Source organism: Belonocnema kinseyi, chromosome 4 (assembly GCF_010883055.1).
Source record: "Belonocnema kinseyi isolate 2016_QV_RU_SX_M_011 chromosome 4, B_treatae_v1, whole genome shotgun sequence".
NCBI lineage: Eukaryota > Metazoa > Arthropoda > Insecta > Hymenoptera > Cynipidae > Belonocnema > Belonocnema kinseyi.
Window position 1 is genome coordinate 30983294 of NC_046660.1, and position 15564 is coordinate 30998857.

General features: G+C 30.8%; 1 protein-coding gene across 1 annotated transcript; it reads right to left on the minus strand.

The window, feature by feature from the left end:
- Positions 1-3989: 3989 nt before the first annotated feature.
- On the minus strand, positions 3990-6481 carry LOC117171974 (sex-specific storage-protein 2-like). Its single transcript, XM_033359672.1, has 2 exons — positions 6212-6481; positions 3990-4095 (listed from the first exon to the last, which is right to left on the minus strand). Exons 1-2 carry the CDS (start codon positions 6440-6442, stop codon positions 4045-4047), a joined length of 282 nt encoding a protein of 93 aa, XP_033215563.1. The 5' UTR covers positions 6443-6481; the 3' UTR covers positions 3990-4044.
- Positions 6482-15564: the final 9083 nt, after the last annotated feature.

The following is a 15564-nucleotide window of genomic DNA, read 5'->3' on the forward strand; positions in this document are numbered from 1 at the left end:
TGATGAATTCTCGCATTTCATTATATTACTTAGAAAAATATTCAGCTTGTCGTAATCAGATAATTGCCAAAAATTCGAATGAAATATATTCTGTTCTGAGACTCCTATTTTTTCATGACACTTCAACCATTTACAGCAGATTTTAACAGGCTGAAAAACTTTTGCGTTCTGGATTTTATTTGAAACAGATATATATTTTTTGCCCTAAAAGAAATAAAGGACATTTCGCTGATAAAATAGTGAGAACTCGGTCGCTCACTGATTGTCAATGATTTTCAATAAAATCTTATTCATTTAAATTCAGAGCAAAATATCTCACATTTATGAATTGCTATTTGCAGTGAAAAAATTATCGCTATTATTTTTATGACATATTTTTTTATTGAATTTTTTTAGAACATCAAATTTATACCTTGTTTCTCTTAGTTTTTCGCAAATTTTCCTCCCACTGTTCTTCATGTCTACTTCTTCTTCAACCTCTAGGATTCGCTTGCTCTGACATCATATTACAACACTTTTGTTAAAAAATTTTTAATCCAGTGACATTTTTCTTTCAGAAGACAAAAAATACTAACGCTCTGTTACAACAGGAATGAAAAACAAGTGCACTTTGTCGATATTTCACTGTTTTCAATTCTACGAATTTGAAGCATTGAAAAATTCGCAGTATTAAAGAATCCGGCGAATCTCAACTATTAGATGTTTATGTTTTGTTTTACTTCTGTACAGTTTGTCATAACAATAGAACCATTCTATTTAACATAATATTACATTTTTAAATTATTTCACATTATGCGCTATTGTTTATTTATGCATAATCATTTGATATTACCTGATTACTTGATTAGTTTTTACTTTTGGCGCCGGTGAACTGTATTATAAATCGTATCTGAGTCTCTCGCTACAGCGCGCACGCGAGTCGCCTAGCTGCTATCGGCTTAAGACGTTAATAATTTCTGCAACACCAATTCGATTGGGCTAAAATTTTCCAGAAAACTTCTTTGTACTGTTGTTGCCAACTTTCTTGCTGAAAGTTTTTCGTTGCTCAAAATTCGCTCAATAAACAAAACGCTGGAAGTTAGAGAAGTCCGATAAGCGCTACGCACCGGAAAAAAATTAACAACAATTTTTCTTTAAAAAATTTTTAAGGTCCTTTTGCTCTATCAGTCGAAAGACATTTTAAAATAAATTCTCTCAAAATTGTATTGAAAACTCCTGAAAATTGACTGACTGAGCACGAGTTGAAGTTAAAAACGAATTAAAATTGATTTTTCCAGAAAAGTCAGTTTTTTGGCTTTAATTAGAAAAATAAAAAAGCTACAACCTTTTTCTAGGATAAAAAAGATGCGCAATGAAATTCTACATCTAGTTATAGTCTTTAAAAATTAAAATAAGAAAATGTTTTTGAAAACGCTTTTGATAAACTCATTTCCCGGCGAAATAAGTTTATGTGCCTTTCTTCGATCCGGCAGCTCATGCTGACATCCAAAAACTCAATTGAATTCTTTTCCTCAACTTCGTGTTCAAATTGCAATTTGCTATTTGAAAATCAACAAAAAATTGTCCAAATACTTTGCAGGGACACTGTAAAAAAAATTTTGTAAATAGCCACTGCGTTTTTGTAATTGTACCAAAACCGGCAAAACAACTGCGCTCAAAAAAGTGAACTTTCAACTAGAAAAGTAAAAAACACCACATTAAATGTCGTTCTCTCACAAACTTTTGGAAAAGTACCTGTCTGAAAGTAGGTAATAATTGAGTGAAACTATTTCCTATTATCAGAGACGTGAATTCCCAAAATTTTGTCTAACCACCATATTGAAAGTGGGTTTTTTTTTACTTTTCTAGTTGGAAGTTCACTATTTTGTACGCAGTTAGTTTACATGTTTTAGTACAATTACAAAAACACATTGGATATTTGCAAAAAAATTGTTTTATAGTGTATCGCTGTTAATATTTCATCAACATACTAGAAAACACGAGGTTGAGGAAAATAATAAATTCGCCTTTTCGGATGTCTATATTTGTAAAGAAAATCACACAGTAAAAACCAAATGATACCATAAGCAAACATGGTCGAGCAGGTATCTCAATTTTCATTCTCATAAGCCAATTAGATACAGAAGAGGTGTAGACAATAACTTCCTGAACGGAGTAATCAATTTATCTGATAGAATTTTCCACGAAGAAAATCTAAAGAAAGATAGAGAAATTTAAAGAAAGCAAGAGAAGTTTTAATCGCAAATAGTTAGCCGATACATCTTTTAGATGCCACAATTCAAAAAATATCAAAGACTATTTACATTGGAAATGACGAGGGGACTCAACGATGACAGTAGACTCACCCTCTACCACCGAAAAATGAGCCACAAAACATAATTCAACCGAGTTCAAAATGCGCCACCGATAACAAATTTTGCGCCCCAAAAATGTAGGAGTTACCATATATCAGGTGTTACGACCGGGGGTGGGCTAGCTTCCCACTACCACCGCCCTTTAAAAAATTAAAGAGTAAATCGTATGACCTTGAAGATCTTCAAATGCGCTCATATGCGCCATCAAAAAAAAATTTTGAGCCACATTGATAACTGAGATATCAGCGATCAAAATGGGGGTGGGGGCTGACGTCATATTTTAAAACTAATTACATTTTTTCAAATTCATCATAGCTATCTGTCATGACTTAAAATGCGCTATCACTAAAAAATGTTGCGCTAGCTAATTAGCAAAGATATCATATTTGGGGGGGGGGCAGTGTAATGCAAGTGCTAAATCTTCAACAGTGATGTGCAATATAAAGTTATGACAGACAGCTATAATTAATTGGAACAAAATGTTATTAGTTTAGTACAATGAAGCCAGTCACCCTCCCATTTTGCTTGCTGATAACTTGGTTATCAATGTGGCGCAAAATTTTTTCTTAATGGCACAAATGAGTGCATTGAAAGATCTTCAAGGTCATGTGATTTAGACTTTAGTTTTCAAATGGGAGGGGGTAGCGTGACGATACTTCCCCCCCCCCCCAGTAACACTTAATATAACTCCTATAGTTTTGTGGCGCAATACGACCTTCTCTCGTACTCAGCCTGATTGCACAGTCCCTAAGCCCTGATGCAAAAAAGGGGTGCAGTTGCCTCGATTATCGTAAATTCTTTTATATTTTTTCAAGAACAAAATAATCTTGTGAACATTCAAGTGCAACTTTTTGCTCATTGAAAATACATACAACACTGTCAGAAGCGAAAAATATGTAATTTTCATAATTTATTTTCAGGTACTTAGAGCTATTCAAAGTTGAGTGTTTGGAAATGATAATGTGATTGTGGTACTTTTTACCTTTAATTTTCCAGGAAATAATTGCTAATCATGTGAACATTTTAAAACTCTATCAATGTTGCCAAAACCTTCACCTGTGGAACGCATATTGTCATATATTTCTAGAAGATTTTCTGCTGAGAGTTTCACGAAAATATGTACAAAAATCGAGGGGCCTAGTCCTCAGTGTGATAAAGAACCCAAATAAAACAAAGGAAACGAAATTCTAAAAAATTAAGACACTTATTTAACAATTTTGTCATAAAAAGTCGATACAAATTTCGAAACAAACTAGTTCAGAGAAATATTTTTAAAAACTGCACAATAGATTTAAGGTTTAGAAAAGGACAACTGCAATTTCTCAAGTTTGTTAACTCCAGCATTTTTTCTATTTTTATTACCATTAGCCACTTCCATCTCACTGCTCTTTTTTGTGTCTGGTTTTTTAGTACCTTATGTTTAAAAATGTTTAACTACATAGTTTTGTTTTTCTTATAATTCCGTAGTTCATGTTCAGATTTAAAACGTTATATTTTTACTTTTTTCTGGTTTTTCGTATCTCGGGTTTGCTTATCATAACTTTGCAATAATTGCATTTCGAGTTCACAAATTTATAATTTCAAAAAACAGTGATCATTTTAATCTTATTTTAAATGTCTACCTGCTGCATCATTCTGTCATTAATATTAAAAATTCTTAATTGTCTCTCGGCTTCCCAGGTGTCCATATTTATAACCTGTATTTTTGCGCTTCTTTTTCAATCTGATGTTGAAGGAAGGACTATAAAAACAATAAGAAGTTCAAGAGGAAACATCACAAAACAGACGTTTTAATTATCAGCCTTCCATATCTCAGATTATTTCTAAATTGGCATGTTTAAATATCAGCCTTTCCGTCTCTCAATGTCGAAATTGATAATTTTGTTGCTTTTCATTGTGTCTTATCAATAAAAAGGGAACGGTGAGTTGATAATACAAAATGCATAAGTTATTCGGGCAAAATTTAAAAACAAATGCTATTTTTAATTATTTGCCTTCCCGTCTATTACGTTCAAAATTTATAATTTGGAATTTTTTATCTTGCGTCTTATGCTCAGAAAAGAAAGGGGGAAACGAATATAAAAATACTAAGCATTTTTCAAAAAAAGTTTAAAAACAGATTGCTAATTTCAATTATCTTCGTAGCGTATTATTGATTGTGAAATTTATAATTTCTCGATTACCGTTTATTATTTATCTGCCTTTCCACCTCTGAAGTCGCCAAAAATTATTATTGTAAGTGACCCCGTGAAGTTGGCCCCCCGAACTTCACGTTTTTTAAATTTTTCGTTTTACATACGTTTGTACGTCCTTTGTACTGTTTGTAGATTCAATTTTTTCGTTTTTACCCTCCTGGTTACGAAATTAGGGGCGAAATTGATTTCGGGGGGCTAACTTCACGCAACCTCCCGAAATTCAAATTTCTTAAATTTTTTTTTTGCAAAAGTTTGTACGTGGTTTGTACATTTTCATATTTTCATTTGTACCCTGTTGGCAGCCAAAAGTCTACAAACATAATCAAATTTAATGTACAAAAAGTAAAAGCGACGTACAAACGTTAGAAAATAGAAAAATGAAAAAATACAAATTTCGGGGTGATGGCACGAAATTCTGATTTGCCCCTAGTCGGGCAGCTAGAAGGGCAGAAACAAAAATATGAAATGTACAATCAGTACAAATGACGAACAAACGTATGCAAAAAGAAAATTTACGAAATTTGAACTTCTGGGGGATTCGTGAAGTTAGCCTCCCGTAATAAATTTCGCTCTTAATTTCGTGACCAGGAGGGTACAAACGAAAATAGTAGATGTACAAACAGTACAAACGACGTACAAATGTGTGTAAAAAGAAAATTTAAAAAATGTGAACTTCGGGAGGCTATATTCGCGGGGATTTATAAACAAATAAGTTTAGTGCAATAATATCTTGGGACTATAGGTGGATGTTAAAATAAGAACATCATGTTTAAAATTTACGGCTGTTGTGCACGAATTATCGATAGCACGCGTTGAAGCGACAAAACAGAAAACTAATATCGGGACAAAAAGTTCTGACACTTGGGAAAAAGTAGCTCTATCTCAGCGAAAAATAATTGCGCTGAGTTCGCATTTAGCAAAGCTGACTCGAAAACTTTCTACCTGTTAAATGACGTTTCTGGTATCTCGGTGAAAATTGTTTGTTTTTGTAAGAACAACAAATATGGACAAAATTACTGTTGACGAATCCTATATTTTTTAAGTTAACTTTCATCTGTTCCTGAAGTCGCAAAACTACCCGGAAAAAACGGACCAAATTCAAGTGAATTACTTGGCTATTTGTAAATAAAGCCTAACTTCAAAAACTATACAATATTAAGAATTGTGATCACCAGAATTGTTAATGTAAGAAAAAATTATACCCGGCTTCAACGAATAGATATTGAGGCGAATCAAGATCTCCATTGAAGCCGGATATAATTTTTTCTTACATTAACAATTCTGGTAACCATAATTTCTAATATGTTTTAATTTTCGAGGTTGGGCTCTATTCACAAATAGCCAAGTAATTCATTTGAATTTTTATTGTCTTTTCTGTGCAGTTTTGCGACTTTAGGAACAGATAAAAGTTATCTTTTAAAATATAGGCTTCGTCAACAGTATTTTTCTCCACATTTGATGCTGTTACAAGAACAAAAAAATTTCCACCGATATACGAGATACGTAATTTAGAAGGGGGAAAGATTTCGAATCAGCTTTGTTAAATGCGGACTCAGGGCGATTTTTTCACTGAGATAGAGCTACTTTTTCCCAAGGGTCAGGTAAAATTACTAGTAAATGCATGAATTGAAAATTAGTAATAAAAAACCAATAATAACTTACCCCATTGTCGTAATTTTTCATGTTCTTTGTGATATCGTAATTTTTACCAACTTCATAATATGCCGCATCAATCAAAGAATCTTGACTAATGTACAAAAAAAGCTCGTAAATCTTTAATTGTTTTTGAATTGAATCTTTGTCAAGAATACGCTTGTGTGTATTTCCTTGTATTGAACATAATATAGAAAGTGCCAACACCAAGCACACTTTAATCAGCATCATGATCAGCATCACGAACGAAAATATTAGACTGAGCTAGATCGTATTGGTTTCGAGGGTTGTACAAGACTGTCCTCCGTTAAGTAACAGGCAAGGGTGTAGCTAGATTCCTATGTTGCCAGAGAACAAATCAAACTACAATTCAAAATATAGAAATTTGGCAACGTGGGAATTTGTCCATTTGAAAATTCGTTAAGCAGTGAAAACCGAAGATCGGTACGTTTTCTTGAGACTATAACCCTGCCTCATTGAACTCTTGTGGCAAATAATTCTCAACATCTGCACTGAACCTTTCTCTGAATCAGTCTGCTTAATGATTCATCTTATAGTCCAGAACACAAACCCATTTCCGTCAGATCGGCGATGACTATTCGATTTTTTTTATTCTTATGTAACATGATCTGTTGATTCCAAAATTCTGTAGCAGAACTCTGGCAAATGTGCCGCTCTCAAGATATTCGCAATAAATTATTTTTTTATAAACGTTTGATTAAACATTTAAAATTCGAATTTTCCTGTCCTTGTCAGACAAGCTCATAAAAAAACAATAGTGGGTTCGGTGTTTTGTCGCTCTGCCAAATATTTATTCCACAAAATTATTTAAAGTGTAAAATAAGTGACAAAAAATACTTTTATCAATAACCAAAAAAGTATTTCATGAATGGAAAATAGTAAAGACATTTTACAAGTACTAACTCAAATACAAAATTTTGTAATGAACACTGCTCCTCTAAAGTTAATAATTTGCTAGATAACAGAGCTTCTGTTATAAGTCATTCTATCGCACTACAACAATTACTCATTTTTCATTGAGCGAATTACTATCAGAGGAAAAATTTTTGCAAGAAACTATACTCACCTACTTGATAAATAAAAGTTTATCCGAAATGATCATTGAATTTTTTTAATTTATGCAAATTAGGATGATTGTTTAATTAGTTATTTATTAAGATTTATATAAGTGAAAATTTTAAGATTGAAATAAAAGGACCCACACAGTTGTTTAAATTTTGAGCGCCCATCTCTGCTTCTGGATTACTTGCGCTAAACCATACCTCTGGTAAAATTAAATAATCACAACTTCATCTTTTAAAATGTGCCTGAGAGCCTGAGAACTGGGGTGATAAATAAATAGCTGGATCGTAATGAAAAATGGGCGGAAAACTGTAGACTATTTAGATGCAATGCTTTCAGTTTAAACCGAGTAAATTGAATGGAAAATTCCACACACTGCCGTATATCTTTTTCAAATTAATTTTGAGAATTTTTAGGGGTTCAGTAGATTTGCGTTAAATAATGGATCTCCAAAATGAATAATTTTCAGAAATATGGAAAAATGAAATAATGTCATAATAGAAGTAGTGGATTTATAAATTCTGAAGTAATACAAACCTGAAAATTAAAGAAAATTTTTTCACCCATAACTACTTAAGGGTGACAAGTGGTTATATTCCTGTTGACCTGAGCTTCTAAGTTGAAGTTCAAAGTAAAGATTGTCTTGCAAAAATGCACAACCCTTGTATTGAAAGCCATATTGTGATTGATAAATATTTAATTCATAACCATACAAGAGATATCGATATTGCTAGACAAGCTTCAAATAACAATGCTAAACGAAAAGCTATGGAAGAAGTGTGTGCAAAACCAATAAAAATTATTCACTCTGAATTAAAAACAAATTAATTTTTATTAGAAATCACCTCACATGACTTGGAACTTATCAGTAAAAACATCTCCGTAGTTAGACGCCGTATTCTTCCATCTCTCCCTAAAGAACAAGCACAAGAGTTCGAAAAAATTAGACATCAGTGAAAAAATTCGAGTATGAAAATAAATTGTATTTGATTAGGTACCATGGTACCTAATCAAATACAATAGAAACTGACCAATCAATTTAAATTATTTAACCATGCTATATAATTTTTATAATTAATTACAGCGCATTAGAAATGATTAGATTAGATTGCAGAATAGGGGCGTCACCTCTGTTTTGGCTAAAATAAACATTTTTCAGAAAAAAAACTGGTAGAATACTTAATTGATTGATAAAAGAAGATTGCTTTTTGAAAATTGTTTTTGGGGTATGTGAAAAAGTTGTGATATCCTATCAGAATAACATGTGATTTTTTTTAAATCTTTTGCATATCATACATTTGGTCATGGGAGTGTGGTGTGTTTTGTGAATTAAAGAAACATAAAAAAACTTTCAACATTGCTAATTTTTGAATTTCTTTTAAAAAATTTCCAAGTTTATTGCTTGTTTCTCACTTAGGGGCATAATTTCGAATATGAAAGTCTCCCATTTTGTTTCATCTACTTACAGTAATTGTTCTAGCATGTTTAAAATACCAACTTTAATAATATCGTGGAAAAAAATAGTAATATGTCGTAATTAAATACTATTTGGACATATTTTACGTAATAAAATATCTGGATCTTGTGAATTCATAAATTTTTATGCATTTAACTTGTTTTTAACCAATTATCAATTTTTTTATTCTGTCTAAACATTGTCAAAATAATTATCTCAAAAAATATTTCAAAATGTTCTCATTATAAAATGATTGAATTGAAAGAACCTTGTTTAAATGATGAAAAATAACCAAATAATGCATTTTATAATTGATATGGTTCAAACATAAATTAATTTTCATTAAATAAATATAAATTTGGCAAAAATTTTATGTTTTAATGCAGCAGTCTGATATTTTTTAAGGATTTTTAATATTTATAAAACGACTCTGGCCGGTAATCCAATTTTCATTCACGCACAAGAATTATAAAAATAAATGGAAGTATATTTTTCATTCTAATAAACAATTAATATAAATTATTACAGAGTTTAAGCAAAGTTTTTAAGTTTGAGGTAATTTTTTTACAAATTTGTATTTTGCATAATGTGAGTATATTGTCATTTAATTACAATGGGTATTTCTATAAATAAAACTGCAATGTATAATTATGAATATTTTCGGCTGATTTCTTGCATACGACATCTAACTATTGGTGCCTCGGAGTCCACGAAGCCGGATTTTGGATAAAATGTTTATATTTTGTTTAATAATAAAATTGAAGAGAACAATAGAGAAAAATTGCAGTGACACTCAGTGTAGCTGTTTGTGGATTCTCAAGGCACTGCTTATCGACCCCCTTAAAACTCACGAGGCAGACTCCCTGGAGCGCAGTGAATTGCTCGTTAAATCACCTATCATTCTTATAAGATGCAGACCACTTAAAATACTGAAATCAGGAAATTATGGTTTGATTCAATTAGAATTAGCAGAATTAGTTTATTGGCATAATTTGAAGAAATAGAGAAAAAAATCCATGACAAATTTTCAGTAATTATGGAAACTTTGTGTACATACTAAACTGTACCCTTTCCCGAAAACTTGACATCTACTCCCTCAATCTGAATAATGAGTATTGAATTAAAAAGTACTGATTAAGAATTCTTATCAACTTCAAATAACTTCGATGTTCCGAAAAAATTCAAACAGTTGTTGCGATGACCTTGTACGTGTTTGAAACAGGAACGTTCTTTTTATCGAGAGAAAGTCATAAGGACACATCGAGCGAGTTTTCCAGTCCAAAGTTTTATTCTGTTACTTTTAACGCTATTTTTTACGAATGAATCAACAACTTGGAGTCAGATAAAACAGTGATTTATAGCAAACTTGTGCATCATTTTGGAGTGCACAATTGTATAGTTTATTAATTTCCTTTTTACTACTATCCCAATTTAAATAATAAGTATTCTATTAAATAGTGCTGATAAAGAAGTCTTACTGCATAACTACGAATAATAAGCCCTAATAAATGCATTGCCAATTTGCTACTTAACATTATGAGATAAGCTTACTAAAGCGATTACGAAACGACTTCGGTCGATAAAAAATTATTACAAAATTATTACAATTTATGTTTTTCAAACATGTAACAGAATTGTTCAATTGCATGTTTCACAAATGATGCAAGCTTATAAGCAAAGTCGTTTCAAAAATTTATTACTGTTCATAACTTTCTGCCCTTACACAAGTACTAAAAAGCTGCGTATTTTTCTGATTTCTTCAAATTTTAAAAACTTTTTACTTAGTTAGGTATTAAGAAATGCGATTGTAGACTTTTTCAAATAATATTTAGTTTCGCTTCGACTTTTTAGTTAAGAACAAATAATAAGTGAATATCAAGAAGGAGAGTTTTAAAAATAATATTGTATCTACTTCAGTAAATTAATTTTTCTCTTTTCCCAATGTTTGACCAAAGTTGTTACACTTTTGTTTTATGGTAAAACAAAGAGTTAATTGCAAAGTGTGAAAGAAAAATTTGACATCGCTAATATTTAAATATTAGCCCTTACACCTCACGTTCTCTGGAGGGAATGCGTATTTTTGATGATTATATATATTTATAAAGATTAAAAAGAGCTTAAAAAAATACTTAATTAATTATAACATCTGAAGGTCACTTACAAGGCAGACTTACTGCAGTGAGGAGATTGCTTTCCACTTTTCGGAAATATTCTTTCGGACTTTCGTCTTTGGGTAATTAAAATCAAATATCAATTGAAGAATATAATAACCGACAATAACCGACAATAACCGACAATAACCGACAATAACCAGCAATAACCGGCAATAACTGGCATTAAGAATATAATAGCCGGCAATAACCGAATCTACCTGCGTGGAGTTTTCTTTCCTCTATTTCCTGAAATACAAGGTAGCACATAACCGTCTGCTTGCACTCACTGGGCGATAAGACAAGTTTCATTTCAGACCAATAACTATATAAATTAACTTGAAATCAGAAAAACGTTACATCTATACGCCTGTAGGGTATCTCTTTTAACTTGATATCAGCGCCACCTGGCACGCGAATTTTTGAGTATCTCAAAGTTATTGGAGCAATGTTAATGAAAAAAGAGCAGTAAACATCAATTCATTTTATTCAGAAATATTATACTCAGGTCTAAAATTATTTATTTACTGTAAGATTTCTTGTTAAAATTGAATTCAAATTAAAATCTCTTCCCAATAGTTCCAAATTGGTGGCGCTGTCATAGCTATCCAACAGGCGTATTGGTCGATGTAAATGAGGAAATTGTGGAAAACTCAAGAAGTTTTTGAAAATAAATTTTTAACTAATATTATACATCTTCAACCAAATAAATATAATTTTCAGCAAACCAGTTCAATTTTCCAACAAACAATTTAATTTTTAACAACAAAAAAGAAATTTTTGACCCAAAAATGTAATAGTTAACATTTCAACCAAAATTCGAATATCAAAAAAAACAGATCAATCCTCAACGGAAACATATTATTAATTTTAACCAAACAGTTGTATTTTTGACAAAAAAATATAATATTTATATCAAAAGAAATTCTCCAAAAAATACATAAATTTTCAAGCAAAAACATAAATTGATAATGAAGAGGGTACATTTTCTGCCAAACAGTATGAATTTTCAACAAAATACATGCATTTTAAAAAAATTATTGGAATTATCAATGAAAAAGGTGAAATTTGATTAAAAAAGATTTATTATTATGCAGCGGAGTCGAATTTTGAACAGAAAAAACATTTTTAATTCCAAAAGATGAATTTTGTTAAGGCAGTTAAATGTATAATAACAAAAATATATAAATTTTTAACACAACAGAACAAGTTTCAGTAAAATAACGTGGAAAATTAAACTTATTTCATTTTTAATCTATAACTTTACATCTATTTGAAATCAGGAATATGCTATAGCTACTGTTTGGTGTATTGCAAAAATGAAGGAAGGAACAATGTGAGGATTTTTTTTTAAATACGTACAATTATTTTTATTACCTTGTAATACATTCACATTAAATTCTACACATATTTTATCTGAAGTTGGATGAAAGCGTGGCAAACAATTGAAAACTACAATTATCCGAGGACCGATAATTTTGATCGGGAGTCGGACAATGAGAAGGTAATAAAAGAAATATAATGTATTTGAAAGAGTTTCCTCAATTTGCCATAATTCCTTAATTTTCATAATACATCGACCAATAGATATAACATTTTTCTGATTTCAAGTTAATTGATAATTATCGATCGAAAATGAAACTCAGTTCATTGTCCAGATTGATTTGCGCATTATGCTGTTAGTGCAGGCAGGCGACTAAGTGCCACCTTAGGTAGATTCGGTTATTGCCGGCTATTATATTCTTATTGCCAGTTATTGCCGGTTATTGCCGGTTATTGTCGGTTATTGTCGGTTATTTTCGGTTATTGTAGGTTATTATATTCTTCAATTGATATTTGATTTTAATTACCTAAAAACGAAAGTCCGAAAGAATATTTACGAAAAGTGGAAAGCAATCTCCTCACTGCAGTAAGTCTACCTTGTAAGTGACCTTCAGATGTTATAATCAATTAAGTATTTCTTTAAGCTCTTTTTAATCTTTATAAATTTATAAAATCATCGACAATACGCATTCCCTCCAGAGAACGTGAGGTGTAAGGACTAATATTTAAATATTAGCGATTTCAAATTTTTCTTTCACAATTTGCAATTAACTCTTTGTTTTACCATAAAACAAAAGTGTAACAATTTTGGTCAAACATTGGGAAAAGAGAAAAAATAACTTAATGAAGTAGATACAATATTATAAAAAAAAATTCTCCTTCTTGATATTTACTTATTATTTGTTCTCAACTAAAAAGTCGAAGCGAAACTAAATATTATTTGAAAAAGGCTACAATCGCATTTATTAATACCTAATTAAGTAAAAAGTTTTTAAAAAGTTTAAGAATTGAGGAAAATACGCAGTTTTTTAGTACTTGCGTAGGGAAAGATAGTTATGAACAGTAATAAATTGTTAAAACAACTTTGCTTATGAAGTTGCATCATTTATTACTTTGGTAAGTAATGAGTTCTCTTTTGTTAAAAGAGCTTAGCTCTAGAGTTTGAGCGCACCTAGGGCACGCGACTGATGGCAATCGCACTCCACGCTCGGTCTTTTCATTTCTCCCGCATTCGTGCTTATTCCTGTTTTTCGCATTTTGCATAGTATGACCGAAAAATGTAATTTTTGGATTTTTCATTATTTTTGGTACAATCAAATTTTCAATTTTCAACTAGGACTGAGAAAATCGTTCCGAACCGTACTGGTGCATAATTTAAGGCGCCTCGAAAGTCGATTTGAAAGAAATTAGAAGAGGCCAATTCGATTCGGGAAAAAAACGATTCGAAGTGGGCAATTCGAAAGTCTTTCGAATCGAAATTCGATGCGTTTAGTTTTTTCGATTTGAATTCCAATTCGAACTGAATATGTATATATTATATTTATCTTTCGCTTTGCCAGTATCGTGAAGGTTTGTTTTTTTGGGTGTGAAAATGTTCTTCTAGGTTTTTTTTCAGATTAAAAGAAAAATTGTTTAGAAGATGAAAGAATTTTATTCATGTAAAAAGGTAGATTTCTTTCACATTAATATCAATTTTAAATCTTTAAACGAGAATGCGTGTTATTTGTGTAGATATAAATAGAGAAAAGAAAGCTTTCAGTGTAATTAAATAAAATTTTTAAACTAAAATTAATTCAAGTATCAATATCCTTTGACCGTAAACATGAACAATGCAAATCTAGAATTAATAGTTTAACAAAGTTCCAATATATTTATGTATCTTTATTAATATTATTATAATATTATTATTATATAATTATTAATAATTAACAAGAAAATTTGAATGATGATAGTTGAAATTCATCTTATGATTTTTTTTAACTTTAATGAATAATAAGGTGTATTTGTTGTGTCATGCACTTCTGCTCGTTTATTTGAAATATAGTACCCTATCTTACTTTTAAGTTTTAATTTCAATTGAATCTCTATAAGTAAATCAGCTTTTAATGTTTGAAAAATAAATTTTTTCAAAAGTTGAAGTGTTTAAAAATGAAGAAGAATAAGTAGTATTAGTTTATCAAATACAACTACAATTTTAGAGTAAGTAAATGTTGTTTAACGGACCAAGTTAATAAATCTAAGCAATAAAAATAAATAAGTTGAAAAATCTGCCCACTTGGCGGGCACATTCTCATCGCGCACTACGCACCCGGGTCGCTAGTTTGAGCCCGCCTGGAGCGCGCGCCTGTTATATGCGCGCCTCGATAGTCATTTACCTCGCGCTTTGCGCTTGGATATTTATTCTTAATTATTCTACTTAATTAAGTATAGTAGAAGATTAAGTTTTTTAAAGCTCTGTAGGTTTTGAGGTACACAACCTCATCGTGACACTCGCGCTGCGCGCTCAATTTTCGATAGACACTTTATCCAAATATATCCAAATTTGGATTCTTTATTTTTCAAGAAAATCCAAAAATTTGTTATGACAGTTTTGTAGGGCTTTCAAAAAGCAATGTTTTTCTTTTTGTACTCTTTTTCGTATCATGCGTTGTTTGGCCTTAAATTTTGAATTTTGGTTGATTTAAAAAACTTTGAGAATGCTATAAGTCTGAGAGTTTTTGTTTTATCAAAGAAAGTCATTAGGATAAATCGTTTTGCCATTTTAATACTAAAAAAAAAAGTAATCACGAAAATTTTCAAAATGCGCTCACTTTTTGCATTTTTATCAAAAATGGCTGGTTAACGAACTCGTCCTTTTGTTTCGAACCTTAAAAATAGATCTACGCTATGGTAAAAACTAGATTTTCGGATTCAGGGGGTCACGAAACGTCCAGGTCCGTTTAGCATTTTCAAAATTTTGACTTTTTTAAATTTTATAAATTTTTGTCAAAGTTTCTTATAGATGGGTAAAAAACTTGCAAATTATCCAAATGAAATTGTTATATTTTATGAAAATTAGAAAAGTTATATACTTTTCAAAACTTTGAAAACATTCAAAAAATAGACAAATGTATTTTTTTTATAAATCCAAAAATTTCATTCAAAATTTTCACTAGATACCAAATATATTTCAAAACTATTCAAGCCGAATTTTTCGATTAGTCCAAAATTTAAAATACTAGAGCCTGTACAACCTAAATGTTGACCGCGAAGCGCGATTATCGCAATGAGAATGTAATCGTCAAGGCCGTAGGTACTTTGAGAACCTTCTTTGATGTCAAATTAAAAAAAAATGTTTAGCTTCATTTTAT

Bases quoted from the DNA above. Each gene is read 5' to 3' on its own strand.
- LOC117171974 (XM_033359672.1), bottom strand. From the start codon at position 6,442: ATGCTGATCATGATGCTGATTAAAGTGTGCTTGGTGTTGGCACTTTCT. The intron at 4,096-6,211 runs GTAAGTTATTAT...TTGTTTTTATAG, and splicing joins TGAAAAATTACGACAATGGG to TCCTTCCTTCAACATCAGAT.